The sequence below is a fragment of the Sebastes fasciatus genome, chromosome 5 (assembly GCF_043250625.1).
Source record: "Sebastes fasciatus isolate fSebFas1 chromosome 5, fSebFas1.pri, whole genome shotgun sequence".
Taxonomy (NCBI): domain Eukaryota; kingdom Metazoa; phylum Chordata; class Actinopteri; order Perciformes; family Sebastidae; genus Sebastes; species Sebastes fasciatus.
The window spans coordinates 2,474,040-2,487,631 of record NC_133799.1 but is presented as its reverse complement, the minus strand read 5'-3'; the positions used below and the strand labels follow the sequence as shown (position 1 = coordinate 2,487,631).

At 44.0% G+C, this 13,592-nt stretch overlaps 1 protein-coding gene across 3 annotated transcripts in view; it reads left to right on the top strand.

Annotated features, from left to right (window-relative positions):
* prdm5 (PR domain containing 5) overlaps positions 1-13,592 on the top strand; it is a 43,328-nt gene that overhangs the window by 5,942 nt on the left and 23,794 nt on the right. The window contains exons 4-13 of one of the 3 annotated variants that reach the window (XM_074634525.1): positions 678-798; positions 1,620-1,788; positions 1,895-2,072; positions 2,987-3,079; positions 3,195-3,316; positions 3,962-4,041; positions 7,275-7,359; positions 8,169-8,326; positions 8,784-8,877; positions 11,757-11,917. In XM_074634525.1, coding sequence (XP_074490626.1) covers positions 678-798; positions 1,620-1,788; positions 1,895-2,072; positions 2,987-3,079; positions 3,195-3,316; positions 3,962-4,041; positions 7,275-7,359; positions 8,169-8,326; positions 8,784-8,877; positions 11,757-11,917 — 1,261 coding nt within the window. The remainder of the gene's footprint in view (positions 1-677; positions 799-1,619; positions 1,789-1,894; positions 2,073-2,986; positions 3,080-3,194; positions 3,317-3,961; positions 4,042-7,274; positions 7,360-8,168; positions 8,327-8,783; positions 8,878-11,756; positions 11,918-13,592) is intronic. The other 2 variants (XM_074634526.1, XM_074634524.1) reach the window with 2 other exon arrangements.

Sequence of the window (13,592 nt, the reverse complement as noted above, 5' to 3'; positions counted from 1 at the left end):
TTGCGGGAAACGCGGGATCACATATCACACGTAAATCCATGTTGTCATGCTTCAGTTAATGCGTTTGTGTCCGGTGAGCCAGGCCTAAACCACTGACCAATCAGCGTCCTGTGAGCAGCTAGGGGCGTGGCTTAGGTGTATGTTAGACTGTTTGAATGTTGGTTCTAAACAACAGCTCCTGAAGAGGTCAGGGGTGAAAGTAGGCCAGTTTCCTTTCAGACGGGGAGCGACACTCCGCCTACGTCCTCGCTTGGATCTGTGGGGTCTTACGGCGCTCCTCATGCAGACGAGCACTCTGCGAGTAAACGCCTGCCGCCATGCGTGGCAACCATGGAAACAGTATCTGTGCACTACTGTAGACTACAGTATGTAGTACCCTGCTGGTACAACTGTGTGGTGTATCACGTATTCCCAATCGCAGCTTGACTTGTTGACACATGTCGTTAACATTGCAAGATAGGGCAATTGTGCTGCATTCATGTGGTTTCGGAAAAATCGGAAATACAATTTCCCGACTGGTAAAATTCACATGAATGCCCCTTTAAGTCGGAACAACAAATCAAACCTTGAAAGGTTTTGACAACATTTACAAATTATTCTGCAGCACTTTCACTAATTAGATAAATACTTAGCTATACGTGATGTCAAGTGTTTTTAATTTCTATTCTTTTCTAAAGAACGATACTGAAGGCGATGTTTTTGCTCTTTTCCCGACTGACTACGGCAACGACAGCGTCTCCGCTGAAAACAACGCTGCACCTCACTGCTCTGCTGTGTTCTGCATTCATCAATAAACAAGTATTTAATTAGTTTTTAAAACTGTCATCTTTGTCATTTAAAATGCAACAATAAGTAATTTGCAATTTGCTGTTGAGTCGGTCGTTATCAGGGACTTCTTACAGATAACATACATATTGAATAAATGACAATACGATGGTGAGAGAGTGAACACGGGGAAAATGCGTAACTTGCCTGCTGTTCACTTCCATTCTACTTCACTATCGGTTGCAAAACAAATTCAAATCCTCGGATTCGTGTGAAGTTCAACTCTGGTGAACTTTCAGGTGAATATCGCGCATGTGTGACGTTGCCTTTAAGCGTGGAAAAGTGACACAACCCCAGGACACTGGATCTGGTATATCTCACCTCCTGCCCTCTTGTGCAAAAGATAAAACAGATCGTTCTCTCACCATGGAAGAAAAATAGAGGGGTGGGGATGAAGAGGAGATGAACATTTTGGGCCAAGTTCCTGCCATTAATACGCCGATGCCCCAAAGTGATCGGTCGTTTAAAGGTCATCGTGTGTGTTGAAGCTCTGCGTTCCATCAACAGTGACATTTATTGTGTAGCTTTCCTCTTCTTAATCGTTATTTATGTGTATTTAGAATCCCATAGTTAAAACTAAATGACTGTTTGATTTTATTAGCGTGACCTTTAAGGACCAGGAAGTTAATGACAACATTTTTAACATTTGATCTTTTGACCTGTGGCCTCAATCAGGCTGAACAGCCTGTTGTCTGGGTGTAATGAGTTCAACCTCCAGCCAGCCTCCGTAGCTCCTCACAGTGTACTAACATAAACGCTTATAGATGTATTCTAACCATGTTGTTGTGTCTCAGGATGGAGAGAACATCTTCTACCTGGCTGTGGACGACATAGAGACGGACACGGAGCTCCTGATCGGCTACCTGGACAGTGACATGGAGGAAGAGGACGAGGAAGAAGAGGAGGAGGTCATCAAAGACGATGATGAAAACAGTAAAGAAGCTAAGCACCTTGTTGAAATGGGTACAGTGGAATTATGTTGCCTTATTTATAACCCATTCATTTATCATATTCATTTCACGTTTCACGTTCTCCACTCATTGTGTGTGTTTGTTCCACGTGTCTCCAGAACTGGTAATAAAGAAGGAGGACCACCCCTGCCTGCTGTGTGAGAGCAGCTTCCCCAGCGAGGAGATCCTGGCCGCCCACCTCCAGAGTCTCCACCAGAGGCCCAGCACGGAGGAGAAGGAGTTCAAATGCAAAAACTGTGGCAAGAAGTTCCCCATCAAACAGGCTCTGCAGCGCCAGTGGGTTCTCTGTTCCACCACTAAACTGCTTTTAGTTTTATTTAACGTTCTAACAGCGAGGGCTGACCCCTCTGAGGAGATTAGTCCACTAATCGGTCGTTTTGGTCTCAGTCCACTAACATTTCTTTAGTCTTTTTTATGTTTTTTAGACGCTTCAACAAGCATTATAAGCAAATACAAAAGTCATATAATCAACAAAAGTAAACAAACCAGAAAACCTAAAATCCAAAAGCAAACGTAAAGTTAGCGACATAAATCACTCAACTAAACGATTAGTCGACAAAATCGTGTGAGTTAGTCGACTAAGAATTTCTCTGGTCGAGGACAGCCCTAATTCAGACAGGCAGTATGAGAACAATACAAAATACAAGAAATGAATCTGGAAATGAGCACGATATGTCACCTTGAAGGTTTTTTTTCTTTCTTTGCTTCAGTTAATTCAGAAGGAGGATGTTGCTGGTTCCACAAAAAAACGTAATCAAATTAAAAATAAAATGAGAAGATTGATACGACTCTCATCCCCATGAAAACCCACAAATTGTAGTTTTTACATTTGGTTTTTGCAGAGAGTGAAGCTAACCGTTTCCCCCTGTTTCCAGTCTTTATGCTAAGCTAAGCTAACCGTCTCCTGCCTGTAGCTTTATATTTAACGTACAAACGAACTCTCAGCAAATACATTTAATTTCCCAAATCCTGAACTGTTCCTTTAATTAGATTCAATTAGTTAATTTAATGAAACGTTAGTGTAGATTTGTGTATTTGTTCTTGACATATTCCGGGTACAACCTGATAATTATTCAGATTCATTTATTCTGTATCCTCCTTGGCTATTTGTTTGTCTTCCACCATCACCCTGATGTGTTTCATTTCCTATTTGGTGCCTAATTTGTTTTTTATTTTGAATCCTTCCTCAGTGTTTTGCATTGTTCTGAGTCACTGGACCCGTCAGGTGACTCTAAAGCGCACCAGTGCTCCCTCTGCCACAACACCTTCAGCTCAATATCCAGGTAACTAAGGGAGTTTATGAACTGGAAACTGTACAATGTGCACATACCATTTATTTCCTGAGACGCACAGTTAGATGACGATCTTTCTCCTTCCTCTGTATCCTGTTCTGTGTAGTTTTGAGCAGCATAAGGAGGCCTGTAGAGGAGACGCCAGGTTCATCTGTAAAGCCGAGAGCTGCGGCAAAAGATTCAAAAGCAAGGACGCTCTGAAGAAGCATAAAGGAAATGTTCACACAGGTTGGCACCTCCGTCTCTCCCCGTGTATGATTGTCTCTTCTTCTATCTCCAGCACACACACACACACACACACACACACACACACACACACACACACACACACACATTCACATGCATAGCAGCCCAACGTCATGTAATGGAGTTAATTGTCCATTAGCAGCCTCAGCACTCAAGGAACCGCAGTAACAGTACTTGACCTCGATCAGTTAAAATCTCTGCGATGTTGAGACTCATCTCTAATTACTCGCGCTCCATAATTGCTGACCTGTGTGTTCTGGGGCGGCTCACTCCTTTAGATAATTGGACTTCCATAGCTATTTATGATGGGATGTAGGGCAGCGGGGATCTACACGCGAATCAAGTATCAACCCGAGATTAAGACGTTCGTCTCAGAGGCTGATGATCCGGCTCTTTATGTTTTACCAATGTGGTCGGGACAAGTGGTGTGTGGGCGGGCGAGGGGGGGAAGTGGATCAGACTCCTCAGATGTGGGTCATGTGATTCAGACGGGGATAAGAGGAGTTCACTGTCCACTAAAACTTCTTTTTTTTTTCTGTTGCTGTGTGAAAATTGCTTTGAAATTGTTGTCATGATTGCCCACTTTTTGTTATGTAGGTTAAGTTTGTTTTTTCTTTCCTTTAAAAGGGAGCGCACGTCGGAAACTCACGTGCACCATATGCAACAGAAAATGCTCCTCCTCTCTGAATCTACAAGAACACAGGAAGGTGAGACTCAAACGATCCAGATGCTTTGCATCGGATCTGAGAGGATTTACTCTGCTCACACAGTTTTGCATGATCCATTTTTACAGCGATGTCTCTTTTATGCTGAATCCATCACACTCCACTTCCTCTATAACTCAGTCTAACGTCTTAATCTAGCTCTCCTCTCTGCTGCCTGAGTTCACCGTGTTCGGTTGTTGCCCTCTCCACGTGAGGCCGTCTTTATGATCGGCTTGTTACAGATATATTCTGGGTGACAAAGAGCAGCGTGCTGGTTTCTCTTTCACTAGCTCATCCCCACTGGTCTTGTGAAATTTAAGAGGCTGTGTTGGCAGACAATAAGGTTTGAACCTTGGCGTCAGGATTCTCCCTCTTATTGATGGACTGCAGATTTGAACGGGGCTGTTTTTTTTAAAGTGGCAACAGAAAACTTTTTAACTCCCGCCTAGCGTTTCCAAGTGGTATTATTGTTGCCGCCGCTGTCGCAAACACAGACACACTGCATTTGTTTCTCCGCAACAGAGACGATGGTAACATATATTCTGTCGTTAACACTTACTGATCTAGCTTTTATCACTCTCCCTCTTCACCTTATTTTCCTTCCTCCGTCAACGGGGCTCTTTCGTTAGTTAAAGTTTCCATCGTTAACGTTTACATTATTTCGGTTGTTCCACCGTCGATCTCCGCTACCTGGGGATAGCGACTGTGAGCTTTAATGTTTTGTTGAGTTGCCTCTCAACAAAATGCAGGATTCAACGTTAATGTGTTTTTTAAGTGGGTCAGAAATCTACTTGCTCAAAGTCCATTTTGACTTGCTCCTAAACAAATTGTTTTATTTATTAGTGGTTATTAAATAACAACAAAGACTAAAGTTAATTGTCAAGTTTTATCCGCCTTGCTCTCAAACTTGCGGCAAACTGCATAGTTGGTGTTTTTTTACCCACATCCTGTAACCACCGCCCAACTAAACTAAACTCCTGTTTCCAGGATCATTGAAGTGCTCGCTTACGCTTCAGCTCCTAAACTTTGTCTTTAACCGCCGCCATTTTTCTCGCGAAAGCCTCGATCGGGGCTGAGCATGTGCAACTCTCAACAGAGATGAAGCGAGACGGCTCACTCCTCAGCTACTTCCATCAGCTCTGGGATAAAAATGACGTGTTTAATTCTTTTTTACCACTTGCCCGATCGGGTAAGTGAGTTGCTAGATTTATGAGCCCGACGAGGCGACGGGCAATCCTTACGGTACGTGTCCACAGCCTCCGTGCTTTCCACGCCCCCCATTCATTATCTATGTAAGCAGCCACGCAATGCATTCTGGTAGCGTGGCGTCGCGATTCGAGAGACTAGGCGTCCCGACGCCCGCTCCTCATTTGCATAAAGTTGAGGGCTCGTCTACTTTATGCAAATCACAGGCATCGGACACGACTCGCCGCCTCTCGAAACTCCCGAGGATCTTTTAAAATAAACATTGTCGATCCAAAATAAAGACAGATTCATCAACTGCATGGATTATATCTCGCCTCAAATGTTTCAGAAACACATTTCAGTGAACTATTTACGTGAAATAAGAGAAGAAAGTTTCCAAACGAGCCTCCAGACTGGTTCCGGTTTGAAAGCTGGGAGCAGCAGCCAACGGCGGGAAAGCGTTCGTCCAATCAGGAGCTGAGTGCCTTGTTTCTAGGGAAAGCACACCAAGCGTCCAATGTTGGGAAGCGTTGCGTCCCCTCGCGATAAAAAACGCCCCCGTGGACACGTACCATTACTGTTGAGCCCTGAAAATGCTCTCTGGTGGGCAGTGATGCAGTGTATATGTAAAGGGCTTTTACTGTAAAAGGTAACAACTCAAGCGCTCTCCTCTTCCTTTGGGCCGTAAATGGAGCCTTCATTTCACTTCATAATGATAAGTTAAAGCAAAAAAACTTGTTTATTGCCACTTTAAATACTTTTCACAGAAATAGATATTTGTGTTGGTACTGTGTGTTGCCAGTATCACCTGTGTTCAGTTCATGAAAGCTTTTACATTTGCAGTTAGACATCTATGAGGCTGATATTTCGTCCACTTAAAGATGTTATTTCAAAGCAATTAATGTAATTGTATTAAATAATTAGCCAGAATACATGAGATTGGTGTAGAAAAGTCCAAGAATAAGTCAATCTCTGCTGGATTTAGAAAAACAAGAATATAGATAAGTGTGTTTTTCTTTATGGATGAATCATTTGTTTTCTAGTTCAGGTCAGGACGGCACTTTCGTCGATGTTGGCCGTTCAATTATTATGCAAGTTGTCTCAAACAAATCGTCTCATCGGTCGTCTTTCATGAACTAACATTCCTCATTAATTATCCCTCTTCATTTTCTCTCGTCATCATCGATCGTCCAGATCGATCAACAGACATTAATCCACTTCATTCATCACCGAGCCTCCAAACTGTTCACCGACATTTAAAGTCACCTGGAAGTTGTGACATAGTTGTGCGGTGCATCATTTAACCTACTTCACCTGTCGATGAGTCAGTCGTCTCCGGTTTCACACCTCCGGGGCTTTGATTTTAAAATAGGCGTATGTAATATTCCTGTGTGGCCTCTTTCTGTGTGTACAGTACGTTCCAGTTCTGCTGTTACGTGGCTCAGGATGATTTCCCACCATGCACATGTTGTCTGTCGGTTATAAAATCTGAAATGTGTTTATATAAATTTAGGTCGGTTAGATTTTGACGTTTTTTTTTCCAGTAACACATTTAATAAAATTGTTGAGATAATTGAGTTCTACTCAAACACAAAGTGTGATAATAAATATGTCACATATTGTGTTCTTCTAGCTTCCATCACAGACGTTCTCACAGAGGAGCAATCAAACTTTCCATAATGACAACTCCAAAGCAGCTTAAATGTGCCATTATCATCATTTAGCTGAACAAGCTTCAGCAGCAGCAGCTGTGACAAGAGGAGCTGCTCGACATTAGCATACGCTATTGTAGCCGCCGTACGCCGGGGAACTATTGAATGTGCAATTATTGGAGCTACAGTATGCTCTGAAGCAGAAAAAAGGGATAGGAACTTTTCATCACTTTAATTGCTTTTCTGTCAGCAGACATCAGTCTAATGGAAACGGACGAGATTTGGTTTCTGTTGACGATCGCAGACCGTGATCCTTCAACTTTTACACGCTCTTTACTCTTTAAGTTTTTAAAAAAGAGCAAAACTTAAAATGCCCTCTCTTTAACTCTTTTGTTGCAGGTGCATGAAATACTTGACTGCCACGCGTGTGACAAGAAGTTCATTTCCACAAATCAGCTAAAACGTCACATGATAACACACTCGGGTAAGAAGATGGTGCTTTAACTCCCTGAAACCCGACGACTTGACTGTCTTTCAGAGGCTGTAGGTTCTGTTTTAGAGCTAGTAGAGCGAAGGTACAGATATCACATGAAACTAGAAAACCTAAAGAATCCATTGGTAACAACCACGTCATGTTAGATTGTCTTTTTTTAAACTTGACCTCACTGTATAAAATGACCTGTGGTGACCTCTAGGATAATCACAGCCTCATGAAACTTTACAGCCACAAACTAGAGACCTAGAGCATTCAGAGGATGGATGGATCAGACTAGAGACCTAGAGCATTCAGAGGATGGATGGATCAGACTAGAGACCTAGAGCATTCAGAGGATGGATGGATCAAACTAGAGACCTAGAGCATTCAGAGGATGGATGGATCAGACTAGAGACCTAGAGCATTCAGAGGATGGATGGATCAGACTAGAGACCTAGAGCATTCAGAGGATGGATGGATCAGACTAGAGACCTAGAGCATTCAGAGGATGGATGGTATCAACCCCAGCAACTTATGAGACATAATAGAGCATGGGGATGACCATCATATACTAAGCCCTTATACACTTTTACAGTTTATTTAAATTACTTAATATAATTATTATTAATCTCCAGCTTTCAGATGATGTACACCACTTCTATGTGACATCTACTGTTGACCTGCTATCTCCCCCTGAAGACCCCCTGAACCTCCCTAAAGAACTGGTCTATTGTGGGTCTCAGGGGGTTAAATACATCACTCCTTAAGTGTCATGTCTGTTTACCACAATGCATCTGTCTCAATCTCCCGACGATCAGAGAAGCGACCGTATACCTGCGAGATCTGCAGCCGCTCGTTCAAGCGCCTGGACCAGGTGACGGCTCACAAGATCATCCACAGCGAGGACAAGCCGTACAAGTGTAAGCTGTGTGGGAAAGAGTTCGCCCACCGCAACGTCTACAAGAACCACAAGAAGGTGAGCAGATGTGCTGCAATCATTCATTACTTTCATTATGAAGCTGTTCTATCCGGCTGATTGCTGAGGATGGATCATTGATTGAGAGTCACTTCAAAGCTGCAGTTATTAGTGAGGCTGTAATCCATCAGGGTCTCGTTGGTGGCTGGTATCTGGTGTCTGTGAGGTCTCTGGCCCTGAGCTCCCCCGTGTTTACTTTTGGGATTGAGGTGTCACTCAGACAGATAGGTCGGGCATCGGGAGGGGGGTGGAAAAACAGAAGCACTTTGAACTTAAAGCCCCTCAAGCTGCTTGTCCTCATCGAGTCAACAAACCAAATCGGCTGCGGAGCCTTCAGCGTGATCCCCTCACATCCATTTTAAGAGGCTTCATCAACGTGCACGCTGAGGGCGGGAGGGCGGCACATCTCCGTAGACACATTAGAAACATGCTGATGCTGCTCTCTGTCTCTCTGCAGACCCACTCGGAGGAGAGACCCTTCCAGTGTGAGGAGTGCAAAGCTCTGTTCCGCACCCCCTTCTCTCTGCAGCGCCACTTACTCATCCACAACAGTAAGTATGAGAGTCAGAGCCCCTGTGTGTCGTTGTGACCACCCTGCACACATAAAGTCAACCATGTGGTGTGTCTTGCAGTTGCAGCACTACCCGAATGTCAAGAAAGTTTCTCTTTTTCGGATGTAGGTTTTTCATATTTTAAATTTCAAGTTAGAAATATCAAATCACGTTTTTAATCAGGGTTCCCACGCATCCTGAAAAAAATTGACAGTTGGAAAGTCCATCAAACATGTCACCACGGAGACGTTAGAGAGCGTTCAGGTCGGCAGCAGCAGAGACAGCCGAGCCTTGGCAGGATGCAGCGCTGCTCCTCCGACTCAGCCAGATAACAAAGAGATTGTAAAGCTCAAGGCATTTCCTGCCGCTGTCTCAGGAGGCCGGCCATATAATACCAGGACCGGTATCGGGTTCTAGACAGTATGTGGGGCGGGAGCATCCAGTGTGTCATTTCACTGCATGTAAGAGAGAACAGACAGGGAAGAGCAGTCAGCTCTCTAGCAACAGTCTCACAACCAGAAGGTGAAGCAGATGTTTTTGCATTTTCAGATGAAATCACATTTATGTTCTGAACTCAATGAGCCTCATGAGAGAACGTTTAATATTTCTAATCCTAAATATCTCGTACTTTGTTTCTGTGAGGTTTGGTAGTTCAAGTGTTCCAAGTCGGATCCATCAAACTCTCTTAAACTGGACAAACTTTCCGTAAATCGCTTGTTTCTAATTGATGAACGCCACCTGGTCATGAGGAGGTGCGCGTTCGTGAGTTTTGATTATTAGCATAATCCATGCCCACAAATGTCTGTATAAGACTACCTGTAGGTTTCATTCACAAAAATATCACCAGGAGTAATAAGAGAACATGTCCTGCTGTTGGAAATCAGCGGACAAAACACACTAGCCGTGTTTCCATCACATATCTTTATGCACATTTTGAAGTATGGCGTTAGAGAATCTGTATGGGAACGGCAAAAATTTGATAAAACTTCCTCAGTTGCGAAAAAAAGTTTTTACGCTTGCTTGTGGTGTATTTTTTAACCCTTGCACGGCAGCTGGATTCTCACGATGTCAAGAGATCACGTGAGAATCGCGGGATCAAATGTAAAAAAATCATCTTGTCAGGCTTCAAGTATTACGTTTCTCGCCAGACGGACCAATCAGCATCCTGTGATGAGCTACTGACAGCTAGGGGCGTGGCTTAGATGTGTGTAAGACCGGTGAGCTCCTGAAGAGGTTAGCGTAGACGCTGCAATAGCATCAGTTCTATCAGAACTGGAGAGTATTTCTTCATTTAAAGAAAAGCAAAGAATGGAACCGAACGTGTAACGTACGGCGAGGTTTTGGCCTTCAGTTGGTTTCGCTTTCGTTAGTTTGATTGACAGATGGTTCATCCAATCACCTGCCAAGTATTTTTTTGAAAGTGCCTGCCCTTTTCCAAATAGTTTCAGCTTCTCGGATGGTTCTGTGCAACAAACCGTCTGGCGGGTCAGGTTAGAGGTTTTTGCCAAAAAAGAGTTGATGCGCTTAATGGGTTATGTTTCTGTTTCTGCTGTCGGCATCTTCTCAGATATACATTTACGTCGTCTTCATCTCCAGACAACATGAAACATGGCTGATACTAGCTGACATGACAGAATGATTGTTTTGTTTCCGGTTCGGGACCTCTACTTCCTCTTCTACTCTTTACCTCGCCATCACACAACCCTTTCTGTAAGGGAACTCTTCAAAGCCACCAGACTCCATTCACAAAAACAGTAATTTAGTATACATACAACCCAACTTTCAGTTATTTCTAAACTTACAAACGTTGACTCAACTAGTGCTAGCGTTCATATTATTCATAACCTTATCGATTATTTTGGTAACCTACGTCAGAACGCAGTCAAACAATAGTTCTTCTTCGCCCTGTTGAGAAAGGCGGACCACCTGCTCACGACTCGTACGACAGGTCTGGACCACTCATGAGAAAAATACAAGAAAACTGATGAATGCGACAAGTTCTCTCGTTAGTAAGTGTGGTTCTTGACTAATGAAACATCTATGTAGGGTTATGTGTATTTCTAGGCGTTTTAAGACCTTGACAACAACCCTGAGTGTATAAATAACTATGTGTGTGCGCATGGTTGAAGTCGTGCTGCAAGTATTAATGAAATCTTTCTGCGAGGGTGTCGTTGATATTAATTATCATCAAGCGAATGTTTGGATTTGATTAAAAACACGATGGACCTCCAGCTTTCACTGGTGTTCCACTTTATTGAGCTGACCATCATCGGCCTTGGTAACAGGAGAATGAGCTTGTAACACACACACGCACACGCAAACACACACACACACACACACACACACACACACACACCAAAACGACTCTGTGGAAATTGAATGATCTCCATATAATGGGAACAACTACTCTCCAACAATAGAGGCTGTTGTGTGGAGCCGGAGAGCAGAGGCGTGAAGGAAAACACAGTGAACAGCTGAGATGTCTGTCTGGCGTTTTAGTGCTTGTCAGTGGAATGATTAATACAATATGGCATGTTTTTTGCACCATAAAAAAAGCCCACATTTGACGTTCAGATGAAACATATGGCAGAGCGGTTTGGTTTACTGCGTCCCCTGGGATGTGTTCAGCTACAGATGCACAATAAAAGAGGACTTCTGTTAAAACCCCTCCAGAACCAGTCCTTTCTGAAGACCATTGTTCGGGGGTCGTCTGGTGCCATGAAAACACCCGTCTTTGTGTTTTCCTGCCCACATTATTATCGGCCCGGTGAAATTGGGTCCTCTCTTGCTGTGCGTGATGACTGTGTGTTTAGAGGCACAACAATAGATAACTGTGAAATGGCTCTTACAAAAAAATGTTTCCTTCCTTGCTCCTGCAGGTGAGAGGACATTCAAGTGTGACCAGTGCGACGCCACCTTCAAGAGGAAGGACACGCTCAACGTCCACATCCAGGTGGTGCACGACGGCCATAAGAAGTATAAGTGCGACCTGTGTGAGAAGGCCTTTGTCACGCCGTCGGTCCTCAAGAGCCACAAGAAGGTGAATGAAAAGAGCCGCAGAGCCAGACGACCTCAATCACAGGCAGTGATTGCATGTCTGCCAGCGATGTCACTTTGTCCCCAAAAAATTGAGTTCAAGCTGCATTTGTGCTGCGTTCATCTGAAATGCACACAGTTCAGACATAAAATAACTTATGAAACCTTTTTGTGTTGCACGTAACTTCAGAGAGTTGCTAAGAATATACATTTTTCCATCATCGATCTGCTGTCACACTCAATTTAAAGGGACTCTAAATGCTTGTTAACAGTGATGCATGTGGCTGTTAAGTCATCCTGTTGCTTGCGCTTGTGCTCGCTCTACCGACACACGAGACGTGAGACGTGATTGACAGGCATCGTGTTTATTAACGTTAGCAACATTAGCAGCTAAAACCACAATATCAGCATTTATTTCTGCACAAAATGAAACTGAATATTCTCAAAGGTAAACTGACTGTCTGCTCACTTGTTTCGCCTCCGCTGCTCTCTCCTCTCTCTCTTGCTTCATCACTCACTTCCCACGTGCACACACACTCCCACAACACTAGTTTCCCCCCCAACGTCGGTCACATTCCTGTTTTGCAAGACGAGCTTCACCAGATATAACTTTGTTTATTGTGTGCTTCTGTGGAGTTTCTTTTGGAGTCTGAGTTGTGGTCGGGGCTGGTCGTTTGTTGGCGTTAGCGGACTCCATTTCTAACCGAACGTTAGCTATGGTTGCACACTGTTAAGCTTTGGTTATACTCGCGCGGGCCTCCGTGGATGGCACGCACATTACGAGGATGCACAGAGGCGTTTATGCGCAGCGCGTCGTTCGTTGCAATATGCTCCGAAACGCCAGGAGGAGTACGAACAAAACATTCTGTAGATGAGCAAGAAGTCAACGAGTAGCACCGGAAATGAAAGAAGGCTGCTGCCTGGCAACAGTAGTCAACGCTAAACACCGACGTATGTACCGCCAAACATTGCATTTGTGTTCTGTAATTATTACTGTCGCTTACCTACAAGTCTAAATGACTTTCCGTCTCTCGGTGCTTCACCTCTGGTCGCCACTCTGTACATGAGACCTCTTCCTTCCCCAGGTTGTTGCCTATTTCTCTCCAAGTATTTAATGTCATGTGACTGTCTCTGTGGTCATGTGACTGTCTCTGTGGTCTCTCCATGAACAGTTGTAGAGACGTCTGTACAGGTGAACCTGCTCGGCCAGTCTTCCCTCAAAGATGTCCATGTTGAAACGAAAATGCAGCGTGCAGTCGGCGCGTAGTTACAAAAATTCAGAGGTGCACGACAAACCACCGCGACAACTTGTGGAGCCTTCGCACACCACGCGAAAGCGATAATAACGTAATTTTCTGGCGCGCGCACCCTCGGCTTCACTACGGCGAGCATAAACCAGGCTTTAGCCCCGTATGACGTCACATCCGTTGGATTTTCCTAGAACAACGGGCCACATTCTTCATTAAAAGCGGTCTACAGGCTGATAGTTTATGTTACGTTACAACCTGTTCATACATTGGCATTAAAAAATGATTAAAACACATCTATACTTGTAAAAACGTACGTACAGTCCCTTTGAAAGGGAGGAAATGACAGCAAACTGTTTCCATTGTTTCCCCTCTCCGCCTTACTCCTCTGCTCTCATGAAAGAGATGCAGCTAACCGCTCCAACATCTCCG